The following is a 19,327-nucleotide window of genomic DNA, read 5'->3' as shown; positions in this document are numbered from 1 at the left end:
TGAGGTCACTGAGGTGGTTAATATGCTTCTCTGCGGCAAGGTCCCAGGGGTGGATGAGATTTGCCTGATTTCCTAAAGGCTGTTGATGTTGTGGGGCTGTCGTGGTCGACACACCTCTATAACATTGCATGGGCATTGGGTACAGTGCCTCTGGATTGCCAAACTGGAGCTGTTAAACCCTTTTTTAAGAAGAGGGTGTTTTCCTACCGAGGGATCACACTCCTCAGCCTTTCCTGGTAAGGTCCAATCAGGAGTGCTGGAGAGGAGAGTTCCTCATGAAGTCGAAACTCAGATTCAGGAAGAACTGTGTAGTTTTCCTTTGGGTTGTGAAAAAAAAAGTCGAACACCACAAGATTTCTCGGGCCAGCATGCCACAAGATTAATTTCCATTTGACTTTTTGGGAGTACAATGGTGGGCCGTTAGGGCCAGCAAGGCCTTCTCTGCTGGCCTAGCATAACCTGACATCATAATTATAATATACTATATTAATTATAATAACTATAATGAAAGTCAATTTAATTTTAAATTCATTTTTATAATATATATATATATATATATATATATATATATATATATATATATATATATATATATATATATATATATATTTTTTTTTTTTTTTGTTATTGTTTTGTTATTTTTTTGTTTATAAAATTATTCTCTATATTTTGTTCTTTTCGTGTGATAATGTTATATGTTATATACAAGATTACGCTCCTTCTAGTGTTTTACTTTTAAGTTGGCGTTTTTGGCCAATTATAATTCAGCTAACTTGTCTCGCCAGGCAAATCCGCCTGCTCCTGGAGGCACTAGGGCATTTGCTTCAACAGTCGCAAGCACAGATGAATATGTAAGCGGCCTGTATGCTTAATAGATTGCTTGCAACAGCCAATCGAGTCATAAGATCCACGTCAGTGGATGCTTACTGCAGCAAGGCAGTGCAATGTTGGCAGTGCGGTGTTGACTTTAGTTGATTGCGTGAGAGGCGTAGCGTAGCTATTCGCTAACCGGTCCCGAGTTCAGCAGGGAAACTAAGGCAGCAACGAGACACCAAAGCACAGCCGGACACACATGCTATAGTTCTTTTAAAAACTTTTGGGGACACCCTAGTGGATATACAGTATTGTACACTCGATTGGATACACTGTACTCAGGGCCAAGAGAAAGAGAGCATGAAGCGGTCAAGAAAAATCGGGAGGTATTGAAAAGACTGATGTGACTGCCGTTTGTTTTGGTGAGTGCAAGCCTTTTCTTTATTAATTGTTTCTTTATTAATTTTTAATGTGTCTGTGTTATTTTATTTCGTACATATTCAATTAATAGTAAAGAATTACAATGATGGTCTTCTTATATTAAACTGCGATTTGTAATTTGGACTTCATAAAATTTCGTGGATATTTATTTTAAAATATATTATTTTTAAAGCTTTGGACTCATAGAATCGCTGTTACATACGTAACTTTCATTCTATTTCGCCCCTTCTAAAAGCACGGAATGACGAATAACAGCAAAGTCACGGGGTGACCATGGTACTCACCTCAACCTCACATAGACGCCCCTGAGGAGCCCAGGACCACAGACAGAGAGTGGGGGGCTGCAATATCCATACAGTAGAACCTGGCAAAAGTGCCAGGTGACGACCAGGAAGCAGCAGCACAAACATCCTCCAACGGTACCCCTTTCAGCACAGCCCAAGAAGTTGCAACACTCCTAGTAGAATGGGCGCGGATTCTCGAAGGCAAGGGGAGTTCCAAATCCCCGTAAGCATGCGTGCTACGATCCAGTGAGACAAACGCTGTTTGGAGAGCGGGGAGCCTATGGACGGACCCCCGTACAAAATGAAAAGCTGAGATGACTTACGAAACGATGCCGTGGTCTCCACATAAAAACGCAGTGCCCGCACAGGGCATAAGAGGTCGGCAGAGATCCCATCGTCCCCAGGCGGGGGCACAAAACGATTGATGAGCAGAGGCTTGTTGACATAGGAAGAGGTTCTTCAGAACGAAAGTGGTATTCAGCCATAGAGTGACTGCGCCGCCATCAGGGTGCCACCTTATGCAGGAAGGGCTGACAGACAGGGCATGCAATTCCCCAACTCGTTTGGCCGAGACAATCGCAAGCAAAATTGCAGTCTTTAGAGAAACCCACTTGAGAGATACTGTACCTCACACAGGGGTTCAAAAGGAGGTCGGCACAAGGAGTCAAGCACCACGTGAAGGTCCCAGGTAGGCGTGTGTGGCGCACTGTAGGGTCGGAGACGGCGGGCCCCTTTCATGAATGAAGAAACCAGCGGGTGGCGCCCTAACGAGTCGCCATCAACCGACGTGTGACGAGCCGCAATAGCAGCGACATAAACCTTCAACATGGAAGGTGAGCGACCCTTATCCAAGAGAGACTGCAGAAATTCCAAGACAGCAGGGACAGGGCAAGTCATGGCATGGGTCCATGGCAAGCGGCGTGCAGCACGCCACAAACAACGTCCACCTTATACAACAACCGCGTGGAAGGCGCCCTGGCGTTGACAATAGTGTGCCTGACTGAATCAGAGCAGCAGCTCAGCAACGGTTCGGGCCCCTCAGAGGCCACACACACAGACGAAGCCGATGAGGGTGGGGATGCCAAACCCGCCCCTCTTGCTGGGACAACAGATCCACCCGGGCTGGAAGATGCCAAGGGTCGGCAAAGCACAGGCTGTGGAGTAGAGGGAACCTTGTCCGTGCCGGCCGAAAGGGGTCCGCCAGCAACAGGGTGTGGCCCTCCTGAAGGACCCTTCGGAGCACCATCCACATCAGGGAAGGGGAGGGAAGGCATATAGGAGGCAAAACGGCCCAGTGGGCTGTTGACCTCCATCAGGGAGAACCAAAGGCGACAGTCGACTCTTGCGTGGCAAAGAGGTCAACCTCCGCCTGACCGAAACGAGCCCATATAGCAAGCACAATCTCCGGATGCAAACCCCACTCTCCCGACGCTGGAACCCCGCGAGACGAGTCCGCAACCTGATTCAGGACACCCGGAAGATAGGCTTTACGCGGACTGGCTAGATGGGCGGTCGCCCATTGCAGAAGGTCTCGAGCGACCAACAGCAGCCTGATGGACCTGGTACCCCCTTGATAATTGATGTGGAAAACTGTCGGTATTGTCTGACCGCACCAGGACGTACCGATCCCGAAGGAACGGCAGGAAGTGAATGTGTGCCAGATGCACAGCACGAATTTCCAGGACATTGATGTGGTCTGCGGCATCCGCCAACAACCAATGTACCTGAGTGAACCTGTGTTGCCAAACGGCACCCCAACCAGAGAGACTGGCATGCATGCAAACCACTTCCCGGCAAGACGGCACCACTCCCAGCCTCACGCCCGCGGCCATAAAAGCATGCCGGCGCCATGGGGCCAATGCGAGAAGACAGCGACGAGACACCGTTAGGCATCGGTGCCGATGTCTCTTGGCATCCAAGCGGAAGCTGTTCAACCACATCTGTAGGGGACGAAGGTGTAGGAGCCTCAGAGGAACCACCGCAGTGAGAGAAGACAACTTGCCCAGTAGACGTAAAAAATGTCCGAAAGGGAGGCGCCTGTTTCGGGGAAAACCCTCCAGGACACGTAAAACATCGTCTACTCTCTGAATTGAAGGACGGGCCAGCATGGTCACGGTGTCCAGCGACACCCCAAGAAAGGTGGTCTGTTGTGAAGGTACTAGAGCAGACTTTGCCAAGTTTACCCTGATCCGCAACCGACGAAGCAGCACGGTAGTATCCCTGATTACCTGCGCACAAGACTGCGTGCAGATCAGCCAGTCGTCCAGGTATGGGAGAACTTTCATGCCCCTCGCCTGCAGAGGGGCAAGGGCTGCCTTCACAAAGCGAGTGAACACTCTTGTTGAGAGTGAGAGGCCGAACGGAAGCACCCGGAACTGCCAGTGGGCGCACCTGTAAGCAAAGCGCAGAAAATGTCTGTGATGAGGCGCAATGGGGACACGAAAGTAAGCGTCAGTGAACCATTCGCCAAGACTGACCGACCGCAATACGGCGGATGTTGTTAGCATGCGAAATGGTAACCTTTTGAGGTTACGATTGAGCCCTCTCAAGTCCAAAATTGGACGAAAACTACCTGTCTTCTTTGGGACCAGGAAGTAAGGGGAATAAAAGCCCTGGTGAGGCTTGGATGGAAAACAGGCTAGATGGCCCCTTTGACAAGGAGAGTAGTAAGCTCCTGATCGAGGGCCAAGGCCTTCGCCGGGTCGGCGATATAGGTCTCCCTGACCCAACTTTGTATGGGGCGCCGGCGCCAGAACTGCAACCTGTACCCCTGGGACCGGGTAGAAAGCACCCAGGGGTCTGACCCCAGTGCAGCCCACAGCCTGAGCTGCTGAGGGGAAAAACACCCGACGGACGGCCCTAACATCTCAGTCCCGCGACCCACGGGGTGGAGGGGCAACTGCCCGTGGTCTACCATAAGGCAGCCCGAGACCAGAGCGAAAGCCACCAGTGGGATGAACGCCATGCACAGCAGGCGCACGCGCCGAAGGGTGAGCATCCGCAGCAGCATACCGTCAAGGAAGACGTAGAGAACTGGCGCCCCCATACATTTGGCTATGACATGGAACACGGAAACGAGGCACAGAGGTGGGAAAACGAGGAGGACCAGAAACGGCTGAAGCTCTATCACAACCCGAGAGCTGCACACGGGCTTCACGGACTCTTAATGATTGTTCTAGTGTCTCCACTGCACCAGAAAAAAAAAATGTCCCAGGGACAACAGGAAAGTCCCTCAGAGTATGCTTGGAGGACTCAGTCAAAGAGGACAAACAACCACAAAAGGCAACGCGAAGGCACCAAGTAGGACATCGCTCGCCCATGGTCTCTTGTCATAAGGGCAAATGCATGTAGACATGTCTCACCAAATGACAAAACCGACTAAGTATCACCTTTCCGCGCCACAGACATGGCAGCGAACAACAGGTGCGAAACAGAGTTGCCAATGCGAGCCGAGCGCGCACAAGCATTATAGGCCCTTGTAATCAGGTCATCCGCTATGCGACATTGTACGTTAAGACAATGCCGCATTCTCCGAGCGAGCTCGTCTGGTGACAAGAGCAAGGAAGCGACATCCTCCTCCACAGCAGGCATGAGATCTAACCCAGTGCTAGCAGCATCCTGCAAAGCTGCCAATGTACGCCCCTCCGAAGTAAGGCGGGCAAATGCACTCGTATCAGCCCTACAGGACAGCAAGAGATCTAAATAATGCCCACACTGCGGAACAACAAAGGCAACAGAACTGCGGCCACGTCGGAAAAAGGGATTAGTCCGGGGAGACTGAGGACAAGAAATGTCCACCTGTAGCTCCCGCAAAGCAGCACGCAAAAGGGACATAAGTGAGTCCGCATCACCCAATACAGTGGGGGACAAACCTCTATCAGAAGGAGGGGAACCAACAGTAGAGTCCCTAGAATCAAACTCAGACCCACGGAAGCATGAGCCTGAAGCAGAGATAGAAATTGCATCAACATCCTTGTAAAGGTCCGGTGCAACAGTGCCTTGGAAAGAAGACGGGTCACCAGAAACTAGGGCACTCGGCTGGAGGCGCTCCTGCAACAGTGCAGACATCCCTTCCAATTGAGAATGCAAATAGGTAACCTCCTTCTCTAATCCAGAGGCCCATCGCTGACCTGAAGCGTGATCACGCTTAGAGGGAGCAGGTGGAGCTACATTGGCAGAGCGGCGTTTCATGACACGTCTGCGAAGGAGACTGCCTCAGCGATAGAAGGAGCCACAGACTTAGCCTCGTTGGACTCCAAAGGACCGGTCACATCATCCACGGCCACACCCACCTCTGTGTCAACGTGCGCCGAGTCACGGCAACGCAAACAGCGTCCACCCCATGAGTCCGCCAGCATAACGCGACAACTGGAGCACAGCACAGGGCCCTCCATAAGACCAAGAAAAGTACAAGGAAGGTTGTCAAGGCAAGAGCCGGTGCGGAACGCAACCGCTGCGAGCCGGAGACACTGGGTTGAGAGCGTAGGTGAGACGCCGGCGATTGGCAAGAGGAACACAGCGCAAACACGGCGCAAAAACTGCGATGGGTGCGTAACGCAGGCGGTACAGCGGAAGCCCGGCAATAGCCACCAGCCAAGTTCACATGTGAAGCGCAAGCGACGCTGAACAGGCTGAAATGGGGCGAGACAGGCAAAAACAAAGCACGACTTTATGGCGAGCACGCATTGAAGGAAATTCATATTTTTCAAATTCAATATATCAATAAAATAGTGTGTACATGGAACTGTGTTATTCTAATAAAGATTGAGACAACGTAATGTCAGTATAAAGCAGATATGGTCCTGGCCCAGGGGAAATAAAGACAAGTCGGCACCTCCAAAAGGAACAGATAGCACCCCCCGAGACAACATTCCACCAGGAGAGAAAGGCTAGGTGTGGCCTTCAAGAGAAGATATCAGTCAGAGTTTATGGTGCTCAGACTTCCTCCCGCTTCAAAGAATGGCCGGCAGAACAAAGACTTTTGAAGACACCATCCCCACGCAAACAGACCCCCACGCACGCACACACGCACACACCGACAGGCACGCACGCACGTGCACGCACACACACACTTGCATTCCACAGTGGGACTAGATGCCCCAAAAGGGTATAAGAACTGAATGTTGAAGGTGAAACGTTGCCATTTTCTACTTCGACCTGTGGCAGGACTGGCCCGAGGCCTCGTGTACTTTCCCACTCTGTCTGGATTAAATCAATTGTTTCTACTGTGTTATTCTAATAAAGATTGAGACAACGTAATGTCAGTATAAAGCAGATATGGTCCTGGCCCAGGGGAAATAAAGACAAGTCGGCACCTCCAAAAGGAACAGATAGCACCCCCCGAGACAACATTCCACCAGGAGAGAAAGGCTAGGTGTGGCCTTCAAGAGAAGATATCAGTCAGAGTTTATGGTGCTCAGACTTCCTCCCGCTTCAAAGAATGGCCGGCAGAACAAAGACTTTTGAAGACACCATCCCCACGCAAACAGACCCCCACGCACCCACACACGCACACACCGACAGGCACGCACGCACGTGCACGCACACACACACTTGCATTCCACAGTGGGACTAGATGCCCCAAAAGGGTATAAGAACTGAATGTTGAAGGTGAAACGTTGCCATTTTCTACTTCGACCTGTGGCAGGACTGGCCCGAGGCCTCGTGTACTTTCCCACTCTGTCTGGATTAAATCAATTGTTTCACTATGTTGTGGTATGGGCGATATTTCAACAAAAACAAACACGCTAGGAACTAGTTTAAGGCAAGAAGCTTTTTCTAGATTCCTTCAGTACACATCAGGCCATGAACACCATGAAAGTCACCCGCCACCAAGTGCTAGCGCCGAAGTATCAACAACAAGGACACGGCTTCAAAATTCACAAAAAAGAACACCGAAAGCACACAAAACAGTGCAACTCACCCCGCGAAGCAAAGTCACAGCAAACGTTGCGCCAACCAGACAAGGATAAACCAACACAAGTGTCGCAGCCACCGGAGGGCGGACAATAAATTGCAGCCCTGACTGACACATTCAACGAGCTACAAGCAACGAAAGGAAATAAACAAGGAAACCGCAAAAAGCACGGTACTCGTATTGCATGCAAACCAAGGCGCGAGAAGGTTCTGAGGGACAGACTACTGGGTGACACTGCCTTATATATGTCCGCGGTGTCATATACATGACGTTTTTGTTGGTATGCATTCTCGTCTTGCGCTTGCGTGAAGGCTTATCCGTGCTTTTAGCACCGCCTCTGGCGGTCCTCCGGGGCTCATAGAACCGCTGTTACATACGTAACTGTCGTTTTAATGGCTGATGTGGGTTCATTGACGTTTAAAAGCTCGGGAAAATAGCCTTTGTAGCCCAGTAATCGTACGTGTGCACATGAGGGATATTTATTCAAGAGTCTGACATATAAGCCGTACATGTGAAAGTCACGAACCGCCACTGTTGGAGGGTATGGCTTTTTCAGTCAGAAGTGCAATGGAGGGCAACAAGGCTGATCGATAGGCTTGCGTGCTACACTCTCGTATACTAGGTGGCGGTATGCACCTACCAGTTGTTTGTAATCTGCCATTAATTGAAAAAGAGAAGGATCTCAATGGAGTACTTTACCCAGGAAAAAGAGACTATGACCTTTTAAATTATCGGTGTGACAACATTTTGGATTTTCCAATTAAGGAAAGGGATGGTATCACATTGACTGATAAGACAAAGACAGTTTGTAAACTTGTCAAAAAAGAAAAAAAGAAATATGCCATAGCTTCACTGCATCTAATATGAACTGTATGCAAAGGCATTTGCAGTTCACCAGCGAGGTAAAGTTGGTTTGTTATTTGATATTCACCTAACATTCGGTTTTATCTGCGCTTTTAATTGGAGACCACGGCAGTGTCCGCGTAATTAGTGAGTGTAGTTTATTGCTTAATAAACATACTTTTATATACTATAGGATTCCTGTCAATTAGTCTAAACTCTAAAGATTTCAAGTTTTACTTGAAAACAGCAAATCAACATTATCAACCGACCGTCATTCACCGTGGTCCATGTTAGGGACTGTCAAACCTGCAATGCTCTGACTACTACAGGTGACCTTATTGTGCAAACACTTTATATGGACATACTATGCATTTAATAACTGAAAATATTCCTTAAAAATCAATGAAATTACCTTTTCTATTTTTTTTTTTTTTGCTGTGGTAGGTCACACTAGTAATGCCCTACCTACTACAGGTGAGTTTATTGTGAAATATGACTTTTTATGGACATGGTATGTAATTAATTAAAATAAAAATATTCACTAACATTCACTGAATTTACTTTTTCTATTTCTTTTTGCTGTAGTAGGTCATATTTGTAACACAGTAGTTAGGGCATTACCAGTATGACCTACTACAGCAAAAAGAAAGATAAAAAGTAATTTCCGTGATTTCAAGTGAATATTTAGGGCCCGAGCAGCTACCGCTGCGAGAGCCCTCTTGTTTTTCTCCGGATTATTAGGGCCCGAGCAGCTACCGCTGCGAGAGCCCTCTTGTTTTTCTCCAGATTATTATTAGGGCCCGAGCAGCTACCGCTGCGAGAGCCCTCTTGTTTTTCTCCAGATTATTATTAGGGCCCGAGCAGCTACCGCTGCGAGAGCCCTCTTGTTTTTCTCCAGATTATTCTTATTATTAGGGCCCGAGCAGCTACCGCTGCGAGAGCCCTCTTGTTTTTCTCCAGATTATTATTCTTATTATTAGGGCCCGAGCAGCTACCGCTGCGAGAGCCCTCTTGTTTTTCTCCAGATTATTATTATTATTAGGGCCCGAGCAGCTACCGCTGCGAGAGCCCTCTTGTTTTTCTCCAGATTATTATTCTTATTATTATTAGGGCCCGAGCAGCTACCGCTGCGAGAGCCCTCTTGTTTTTCTCCAGATTATTAGGGCCCGAGCAGCTACCGCTGCGAGAGCCCTCTTGTTTTTCTCCAGATTATTATTCTTCTTCTTATTAGGGCCCGAGCAGCTACCGCTGCGAGAGCCCTCTTGTTTTTCTCCAGATTATTAGGGCCCGAGCAGCTACCGCTGCGAGAGCCCTCTTGTTTTTCTCCAGATTATTATTATTATTATTATTATTATTATTATTATTATTTACTGTGCAGCGCTTTTCCATTTTTGAGGGCCTAAACATGCACGAAAAGTCACCAAAATTTGCACATTTGTCGGGCCCGGTGAAAAATTTGATATTTTTGTGTTTCCCATAACAATGCAAAAAAAATGGCTCTGCAGCGCCACCTAAGGTTGAAAAAGTGCACCTGGTCCCGGCCCGTTTGACCTAGAGCTACGAAAATTTTTAGGCATATGTAGGACCTAGAGACCTACAAAAAAGTCAGCGCGAGCCATGTGCTCAGATGTACAGAAAAAGAGTTATGAATTTTTGAATGTGCATTTTTGGCCCATTTTTGCACGTTTGTAGGTCCCAAACTGCTCCTTGTTTCTCCTAAACGCTTTACTCAATCACCTTCAAATTTGCTGTGGTCCATATTCACACATAGGGGCACAAGTGGGCAAAATTTGGTGCAGATCCGCTGGCATATATGATAGGGGCGTGGCTTCAAATTATGTGTTGTATTTTTCCTTCGCCAAGAGGGACATAAACCTTAATAACTTTGATGTACTAGCTTAAAAAAATCTAAAACTTCATAGACACATGAAAACTTATGTCTTTAACACCTTTGAAAAAAGTTTTTTCAAATACCTACTAGCGCCGCCTAGTGGTTGATTAAAATGTCATTTTTTACACTTTCATGTATTGTGCTCAGTCTGTTTGAGTAAAACAAATGAAAATTGGTCAGAATATCATTAAGACATGGAATATTAAGGCTTTAAAATTTTACGACTTTTCGATAATGGGCGTAGTCTGCACGCCACCTCAAAGTCAGATGACTCGCCAAAACGAAAAAAGTGGCTGTAATTGGCCCCAAAATGGCCTTATGAGTGGAAAATAGCCTCTCACTCCCGGCCCGTTTGACCTAGAGCTCCAAAAATTTGTAGACTTATGTAGGACCTCGAGCCCTACAAAAAAGTCAGCGCGAGCCATATGCTCAGATGTACAGAAAGAGAGTTATGAATTTTTGAATGTGCACCTTTGGCCCGTTTTTGCTCATTTGCAGGTCCCGAACTGCTCCTTTTTTCTCCCAAACCCTTGACCTGATCGACTTCAAATTTGCTGTGATGTTTTATCTGACTGTGAGGCACAATTGTTCACATTTTTGTGATGATCCGCCATCAAATATGTTGGGGGCGGGGCTTTATATTATGCCTTTGATGATTACTTTGCCACATGTGAAACAAACCTTTATAACTCAGCTTTACAAGCTTGGAAAAATCTGAAAATTCACAGACACATGAAGACTCAAGCCCTTAACACAAGTGTTTAAAAATATCTTCAATTGCTTATAAAGCCATCTAGTGGCAAACAAAAATGTCAGTCTGATGTCTCGCCAAAACGAACAAAGTTGCTGTGTTTGGTCCCAGATGGGCTTATCTTTTCTAAACTTCATATATTTGATGGGTTTCCAATGCGGAATACACCTATTAACGTATTTTTTGTTATAGTGCGAGCGCCACCTAGTGGCAGCCAAAAATATAGCATTTTTTAAACATTTTTATGTGTTTAGCTGAGCCCTTTGAAGTAATATCGCTGAAATTAAGTCTGAAAAGCCTCTAGACAGCCCTGCTGACCTCCACCAAATTTTACGAAGTTTCCATAATGGGTGTGGCCTCTACGGCCATTTTCATTCCGAAGCTTTATCTGTCCAGTAAAAGTTGCTGTAATTTTACCCAGATGATCTGATCTTCTCACAATTTCACACATTGGATGAAAATATTCTCCTGAACATATCGACAAAAATATATTCCAGTTTAAAGCTAGCGCCACCTAGTGGCTGCAAAAAATGTCATTAGTCGAAAGATTACAGTCAATCCTGTTTGGTTTGACTGACAGCTATGAAACTTTGTAGGCAAATGGAGGATTGCAAGACCTACAAAAAAGTCAATAGAAGTTATGTGCTAGGATGTACAGAAAAATTGTTATGAATTTTTTCAATGTGCAGTTTTGTCCCATTCTTAGACGTTAGCTTTTCTCAAACTAGTGTCTTTTTCTCTTAAACGATTCACCCCATTACCTTCAACTTTGGCATGAATCATTATCCAACTGAGGGGCACACATAGTCCAAATATCGTGAAGATCTCTTGATATAAAAGATGGGGGCGGAGCTTCAAATTATGTTTAATAATTCCTTCGCCAAGAGTGACAAAAATCTTAATAACTCAGCTATGAAAGCTTCAAACCATCTGAAACTTTCCTGGGACTTTAAAAGTCATGGAATAATGCAGCTATGTGATAAACTTTCAAATCATATACAGCGCCACCCAGTGGCGGACAAAAATCTCATTTTTTATACTTTTATGTACTGTGAAATGCCTGTTTGACTAATTGAACTCAAAAATGGTCAGAAAAGCTATAACACATTGGAACATTAAGGTTCTCAACTTTTAAGTCTTTTCAATAAAGGGCGTGGCCTCTATGCAAACTCAAAATCCGATGTCTCACGAAAACGGTAAAAGTTGCTGTAATTGGACCTAGAAGATCTGATATTTTTAAAACTTCATATATGGGATGGGAGTCCAATGTGAAACACACCTACAAGCCTATTTTTTATCATAGTACGAGCGCCACCTAGTGGCAGCAAAATATATAGCAAATCCTTAATGTTTTTATGTACTCTGCTGAGCCCCTTGAAGTGATATCCCTTAAATGTTTTCTGAAAAGCCAGTGGCCATGCCTTATGCCCTCCTCAAATCAGTACGATGTTTCGACAGTGGGTGTGGCCTATATGGCATTGTAAATCACAAAATTGGAATAATAAAAGCTGCAGTAACTCCACCCACATTGTCCCACCTTATCTAAATTTTACATATTTGGTAAGAGTCCTGCACTGAAGTCATCTACAACTACTTTTTCATCGTTCATAGTCCTTGTTCATACCCCGACCTGTTCATACCCCAACGTGCACAGGTCTGCGAGGGCCCTTTATAGCTGCTTGCAGCTCTAGTTATTCTTATTATTAGGGCCCGAGCAGCTACCGCTGCGAGAGCCCTCTTGTTTTTCTCCAGATTATTATTATTATTAGGGCCCGAGCAGCTACCGCTGCGAGAGCCCTCTTGTTTTTCTCCAGATTATTATTCTTATTATTATTAGGGCCCGAGCAGCTACCGCTGCGAGAGCCCTCTTGTTTTTCTCCAGATTATTAGGGCCCGAGCAGCTACCGCTGCGAGAGCCCTCTTGTTTTTCTCCAGATTATTATTCTTATTATTATTATTATTATTATTATTATTATTATTATTATTTACTGTGCAGCGCTTTTCCATTTTTGAGGGCCTAAACATGCACGAAAAGTCACCAAAATTTGCACATTTGTCGGGCCCGGTGAAAAATTGGATATTTTTGTGTTTCCCAAAACAATGCAAAAAAAATGGCTCTGCAGCGCCACCTAAGGTCGAAAAAGTGCACCTGGTCCCGGCCTGTTTGACCTAGAGCTACGAAAAATTTTTGGCATATGTAGGACCTAGAGACCTACAAAAAAGTCAGCGCGAGCCATGTGCTCAGATGTACAGAAAAAGAGTTATGAATTTTTGAATGTGCATTTTTGGCCCATTTTTGCACGTTTGTAGGTCCCAAACTGCTCCTTGTTTCTCCTAAACGCTTTACTCAATCACCTTCAAATTTGCTGTGGTCCATATTCACACATAGGGGCACAAGTGTGCGAAATTTGGTGCAGATCCGCTGACATATATGATAGGGGCGTGGCTTCAAATAATGTGTTCAATTTTTCCTTCGCCAAGAGGGACAAAAACCTTAATAACTTTGATGTACTAGCTTAAAAAAATCTAAAACTTCATAGACACATGGAAACTTATGTCTTTAACACCTTTAAAAAAAAGTTTTTTTAAATACCTACTAGCACCGCCTAGTGGTTGATTAAAATGTCATTTTTTACACTCTCATGTATTGTGCTCAGTCTGTTTGAGTAAAACAAATGAAAATTGGTCAGAATATCAATAAGACATGGAATATTAAGGTTTTAAATTTTTACGACTTTTCGATAATGGGCGTAGTCTGCACGCCACCTCAAAGTCAGATGACTCGCCAAAACGAAAAAAGTGGCTGTAATTGGCCCCAAAATGGCCTTATGAGTGGAAAATAGCCTCTTACTCCCGGCCCATTTGACCTAGAGCTACAAAAATTTGTAGCCTTATGTAGGACCTCAAGCCCTACAAAAAAGTCAGCGTGAGCCATATGCTCAGATGTACAGAAAGAGAGTTATGAATTTTTGAATGTGCACCTTTGGCCCGTTTTTGCTCATTTGCAGGTCCCGAACTGCTCCTTTTTTCTCCCAAACGCTTGACCCGATCGACTTCAAATTTGCTGTGATGTTTTATCTGACTGTGAGCCACAATTGTTCAAATTTTCGTGACGATCCGCCAACAAATATGTTGGGGGCGGGGCTTCATATTAAGCCTTTGATGATTACTTTGCCACATGTGAAACAAACCTTTATAACTCAGCTTTCCAAGCTTGGAAAAATCTGAAACTTCACAGACACATAAAGACTCAAGCCCTTAACACATGTGTTTAAAAAAATCTTAAATTGCTTATAAGGCCACCTAGTGGCAAACAAAAATGTCAGTCTGATTTCTCGCGAAAACGAACAAAATTGCTGTATTTGGACCCAGATGGTCTTATCTTTTCTAAACATTACATATTTGATGGATTCCCAATGCGGAATACACCTATCAACTTATTTTTTGCTATAGTGTGAGCGCCACCTAGTGGCAGCCAAAACTATAGCATTTTTTAAACGTTTTTATGTGTTTAGCTGAGCCCTTTGAAGTAATATTGCTGAAATTAAGTCTGACAAGCCTCTAGAGAGCCTTGCTGACCTCCATTAAATTTTACGAAGTTTCGATAATGGGCGTGGCCTCTGTGACCATTTTCATTCCGAAGCTTTATCTGTCCAGTAAAAGTTGCTGTAATTTGACCCAGATGATCTGATCTTCTCACAATTTCACACATTGGATGAAAATATTCTCCTGAACATATCGACAAAAATATATTCCAGTTTAAAGCTAGCGCCACCTAGTGGCTGCAAAAAATGTCATTAGTCGAAAGATTACAGTTAATCCTGTTTGGTTTGGCCTACAGCTATGAAACTTTGTAGGCAAATGAAGGACTGCAAGACCTACAAAAAGGTCAATAGAAGTGATGTGCTAGGATGTACAGAAAAATTGTTATGAATTTTTTTAATGTGCAGTTTTGTCCCATTCTTAGACATTAGCTGGTCTCAAACTAGTGCCTTTTTCTTTTAAACGATTCACCCCATTACCTTCAACTTTGGCATGAATCATTATCCAACTGAGGGGCACACATAGTCCAAATATCGTGAAGATCTCTTGACATAAAAGATGGGGGCGGAGCTTCAAATTATGTTTAATATTTCCTTCGCCAAGAGTGACAAAAATATTATTAACTCGGCTATGACAGCTTCAAACCATCTGAAACTTTCCTGGGCCTTTAAAAGTCATGCAATAATACAGCTATGTGATAAACTTTCAAATCATTTACAGCGCCACCCAGTGGCGGACAAAAATCTCATTTTTTTATACTTTTATGTACTCTGAAATGCCTGTTTGACTAAATGAACTCAAAAATGGTCAGAAAAGCTATGACACATTGGAACATTAAGGTTCTCAACTTATATGACTTTTCATTAAAGGGCGTGGCCTCTATGCAAACTCAAAGTCTGATGTCTCGCCAAAACGGTAAAAGTTGCTGTAATTGGACCTAGATGATCTGATGTTTGCAAAACTTCATATATGGGATGGGAGTCCAATGTGAAACACACCTACAAGCCTATTTTTTTACCATAGTACGAGCGCCACCTAGTGGCAGCAAAAAATATAGCAAATCCTTAATGCTTTTATGTACTCTGCTGAGCCCCTTGAAGTGAAACCCATAAATGTTTTCTGAAAAGCCAGTGGCCATGCCTTATGCCCTCCACAAATCAGTACAATGTTTCGACAGTGGGTGTGGCCTATATGGCATTGAAAGTCACAAAATTGGAACAATAAAAGCTGCAGTAACTCCACCCACATTGTCCCACCTTGTCTAAATTTTACATATTTGGTAAGAGTCCTGCACTGAAGTCATCTACAACTACTTTTTCATCGTTATTAGTCCTTGTTCATACCCCGACCTGTTCATACCCCAACGTGCACAGGTCTGCGAGGGCCCTTTATAGCTGCTTGCAGCTCTAGTTTTTATTTATAATTACTTGCCATGTCCATCAAAAGTCTTTTTTCACAAAAAACTGACGTGTAGTAGTTAGGACATTATAAGTTTGACCTACTATAGCAAAATGAAAGTAATTTCCTTGATATTTAGTGAATATTTTTTATTTTTAATTACCTACCATGTCCATCAAAAGTCAATTTTCACAAAAAAAAACTCACCTGTAGTAGTTAGGGCCTTACAAGTTTGACCTACTACAGCAAAAAGAAAGATAAAAAGTAATTTCCTTGATTTTTGGTGAATATTTTTTATTTTTCATTATTTACCATGTCCATCAAAAGCCATTTTTCACCAAAAAAAACTCACCTGTAGTAGTTAGGGCATTACAAATATGACCTAATACAGTAAAAAGAAGTAGAAAAGGCATTTCATTGTTTTTTTTTTCATTTATAAAATACATATGTATGTCCATATAAAGTATTTTTTTCACAATAACCTCACCTGTAGTAGCAAGTATGATCTACGACAGCAAAAAGAATGGTAAAAAGTTATTTCATTGATTTTGAAACATGTAATTTGCAGACGGTCCCCACCGAATGTCAAGTGAATTCAATATTCACTTGCTCAGTTCACCACCAATACCTGAAGCTAGCAAGCTCTTCAAAAACACCTTCAACCAAGCAAGCAACAATAAAAAACGCTTTTGCATTGCCACTGGACCCATCAAATGTGAGAGCCACTAAAACAACACTGGATATTGGTATGTACAGTACAAGTCATTTTTGATGGTGGAAGGCAGTGGATTTCGGTGGCTAATTGACACTCTTGACCGCGGTCTGAGATCCTGTGACGACATCACTTTAGTCGCCCATTAATTCCAACATGTTAGAAGAAAATCAAAGTGGAGGCCATTGATGCCATGAAGTAACTTTGCTGTCATGACTGATTCCTTTGCATGCTGTTATTATGTTGTAAGGGTACATCTTTTTCCCCGCGACATCAGTTGCCTGTGAGCATGTCACTATTCGCATTATTGTTTTTTTGTTAAATGATTGGTGCCTTAAACATGATTTTTTTTTTCATGTTCAACAATGAAAGATTTCAGTTAACGTGTGAAAAGGAAGTATTTTATTTTGTTCATGTTCAACTATTCTGAGAGATCTCAGATGAATATGTTTTTGTAGCAGCATATGGAAAAACTTTATAGTTTGTGACCCCTGGTGCCCTCTCCGACCTGACCTGGGACAATTGGTTAAAAATGGATGACGGGATGGGGAAAAAAATGTTGACAGCCCAATAGTATAGTTTTGTGAAAATTGGAAAACCATGTTAAAACTGAAAAAAATTTGGCCTAGGTTTCTATGGCGGACCAAAAGTGCCAAAATTCAATAAATACATGTACCATTCAATCATTAAATATAAATGTCATTAAATAATTAAATGTGTCATTAATTAAAAGTGTCATTAAATAAAGTCAAGTGAGTGGGCGGGCCCTAAGCCTGTTAACTCAAATCATGTCCAATCCATTACTATGGCCTGAAGAGGTTGTAAACATGGCGAATGCGATGACCGAGGATCTTCGTGAGCTTTCACGACAGTTAGGTAGAGGGATTTTAAACCTTGCTGAAAATGTGGAGGCAGGGCCTGTAGAAAACGGTTTTATTCACCGCAAAGTGAAGGAATTGCTTTGGCTTGAACAGCAGGGTAACCAATCAAGGTGTTAGGGCCTGCCCATCAAACTTTGACGAGCTATCTTGACAGATAAGCAAAGCATGAAACGTCGCAACAATGAGTCATTAAGTAAAAGTGTCAATAATTAAATAAAAGTGTCAATAATTAAATAAATGTTTTGTTAATTAAATAAATTTCATTAAATAATTAAATGTGTCATTAATGAAATAAAAGTGTCCTTAAATAATTACATTTGTAATTAATTAAATGAAACTTTTAATTAATTGATTAAACATTTATTTAATTAATGACACTTTTAATAAATTAATGACACATTCAATTATTTAATGACATTTATATTTAATGATTGAATGGTACATTTATTTATTGAATTTTGGCACCTTCGGTCCTCCATAGGTTTCAACCAGACGACTGCAACATTTGCATTAATTTGATGGAAAGTGCCACGCACAACTCAGAATCTGACAAGTACGTGATTGTGAATAACAATTGTTCTCACAGTCCCTGTGGGTCAAATCTTTCAGAATTTCAAGGAAAAACTTACCGTTTTTCCTTTTTTTTCATAAAATGTTTACACAGATTTGTTTTTAGAGAATTAAGTTCCTCGTATGCTTTTCAGGTTCAACGATGACAATGAATGTGGAAGGTCTGCACAGCCTAACATCAGATGGTGCAACACTGGCAGTACAGCAAGTGATGCTTGGAGGCCATAGTGAAGATGAGTCTGGGGACAGTGGAGATGATGATGATGCTGATATGACAGAACTGGGGCTTGACAACAGAGAATCACTCCAGTAGATTACACAACATATGCACTACTGTGCTGTACTGTACTGTACTACTGTGCAAAATGTAGAAGAAGTTTGCCAAGTAGCTGGGATTTTGGACAGTCATTGTGCAAACTGACACATATATTAAGTTTATCCAGAGCACAGAACAGGATGTATGGGAAATGTCCCACACTTCCAAAGGTACACCTTTTTAAGTGTGTGTTTTTCAGAAACAGTTTTTGAAATGATTTAGTTGCTATGGGGATTGTACTGTATTTAACCCCAAAAATAAATGATCTGAAGTGGTAAAAACGAGCAGGTTTGTATTCTCCATTTATAAATATTGAAAAATGTAATGTAGATTGTTTTTATCCCTTTTGAATTGTAAGATTGGATGACAACACTCTTATTTTTGAGGGTAGTCTCTTTTTGCATGCTTGTTTATAGAATATATGTGTGCCAGACTGACTCTACAGCTGTCACATGGACCCCTGCAAAAAGGTTGGAAATCTAAAATGCATATTATTATTTTTATCATGTTGATAGTAAATGTTGATTGTAAAGATTAAAAAATGCAGCAACCTTGTTTTCCAGGGTTCTTTGAATATATATATATATATATATATATATATATATATATATATATATATATATATATATATATATGTATATATATGTATATATATATATATATATATATATATATATATATATATATATATATATATATATACATTTATACATACAGTATATATACATTATATATATATATATATGTTACAAGTGGAATGATTCTCTAAATAAACATTTGGCCTTGGTTTTGTGGACAGTTTTTTGTTCCATTTGGCTTTCATTCTGTGAAATGAAACTGTGAACGTAAAAAAATAATCTCACCTAATTATTTTAATGGTAAATGGACTTTGACTTATATAGCGCTTTACATTAACTAGTCATTTACCTACTGATGATGCAGCATCAGGAGCAACTGGGGGTTCAGT

The 19,327-nt window shown here is 42.9% G+C and overlaps 1 protein-coding gene across 36 annotated transcripts in view; it reads left to right on the top strand.

Annotated features, from left to right (window-relative positions):
- The window catches only part of LOC148423271 (homeobox protein PKNOX1-like), a 200,194-nt gene extending 181,279 nt beyond the window's left edge, over positions 1 to 18,915 (top strand). For 34 of the 36 annotated variants that reach the window (XM_088414723.1, XM_088414719.1, XM_088414728.1 and 31 more), the window contains one exon: positions 18,179 to 18,915. In XM_088414723.1, coding sequence (XP_088270849.1) covers positions 18,179 to 18,357 — 179 coding nt within the window. In that variant the 3' untranslated portion in view covers positions 18,358 to 18,915. Of the gene's footprint in view, positions 1 to 16,449; positions 16,628 to 17,955; positions 18,028 to 18,178 lie in introns of all 36 variants that reach the window. The other 2 variants (XM_088414729.1, XM_088414736.1) reach the window with 2 other exon arrangements.
- The last annotated feature ends 412 nt before the right edge of the window (positions 18,916 to 19,327 follow it).

This window comes from Hippichthys cyanospilos, chromosome 5 (genome assembly GCF_059441005.1).
Source record: "Hippichthys cyanospilos isolate Australia breed blue-spotted pipefish chromosome 5, RoL_Hcya_1.0, whole genome shotgun sequence".
Classification (NCBI taxonomy): Eukaryota; Metazoa; Chordata; class Actinopteri; order Syngnathiformes; family Syngnathidae; genus Hippichthys; species Hippichthys cyanospilos.
Note: the sequence above shows the minus strand (reverse complement) of the source record. Positions and strands in the feature narration are given on the sequence as shown.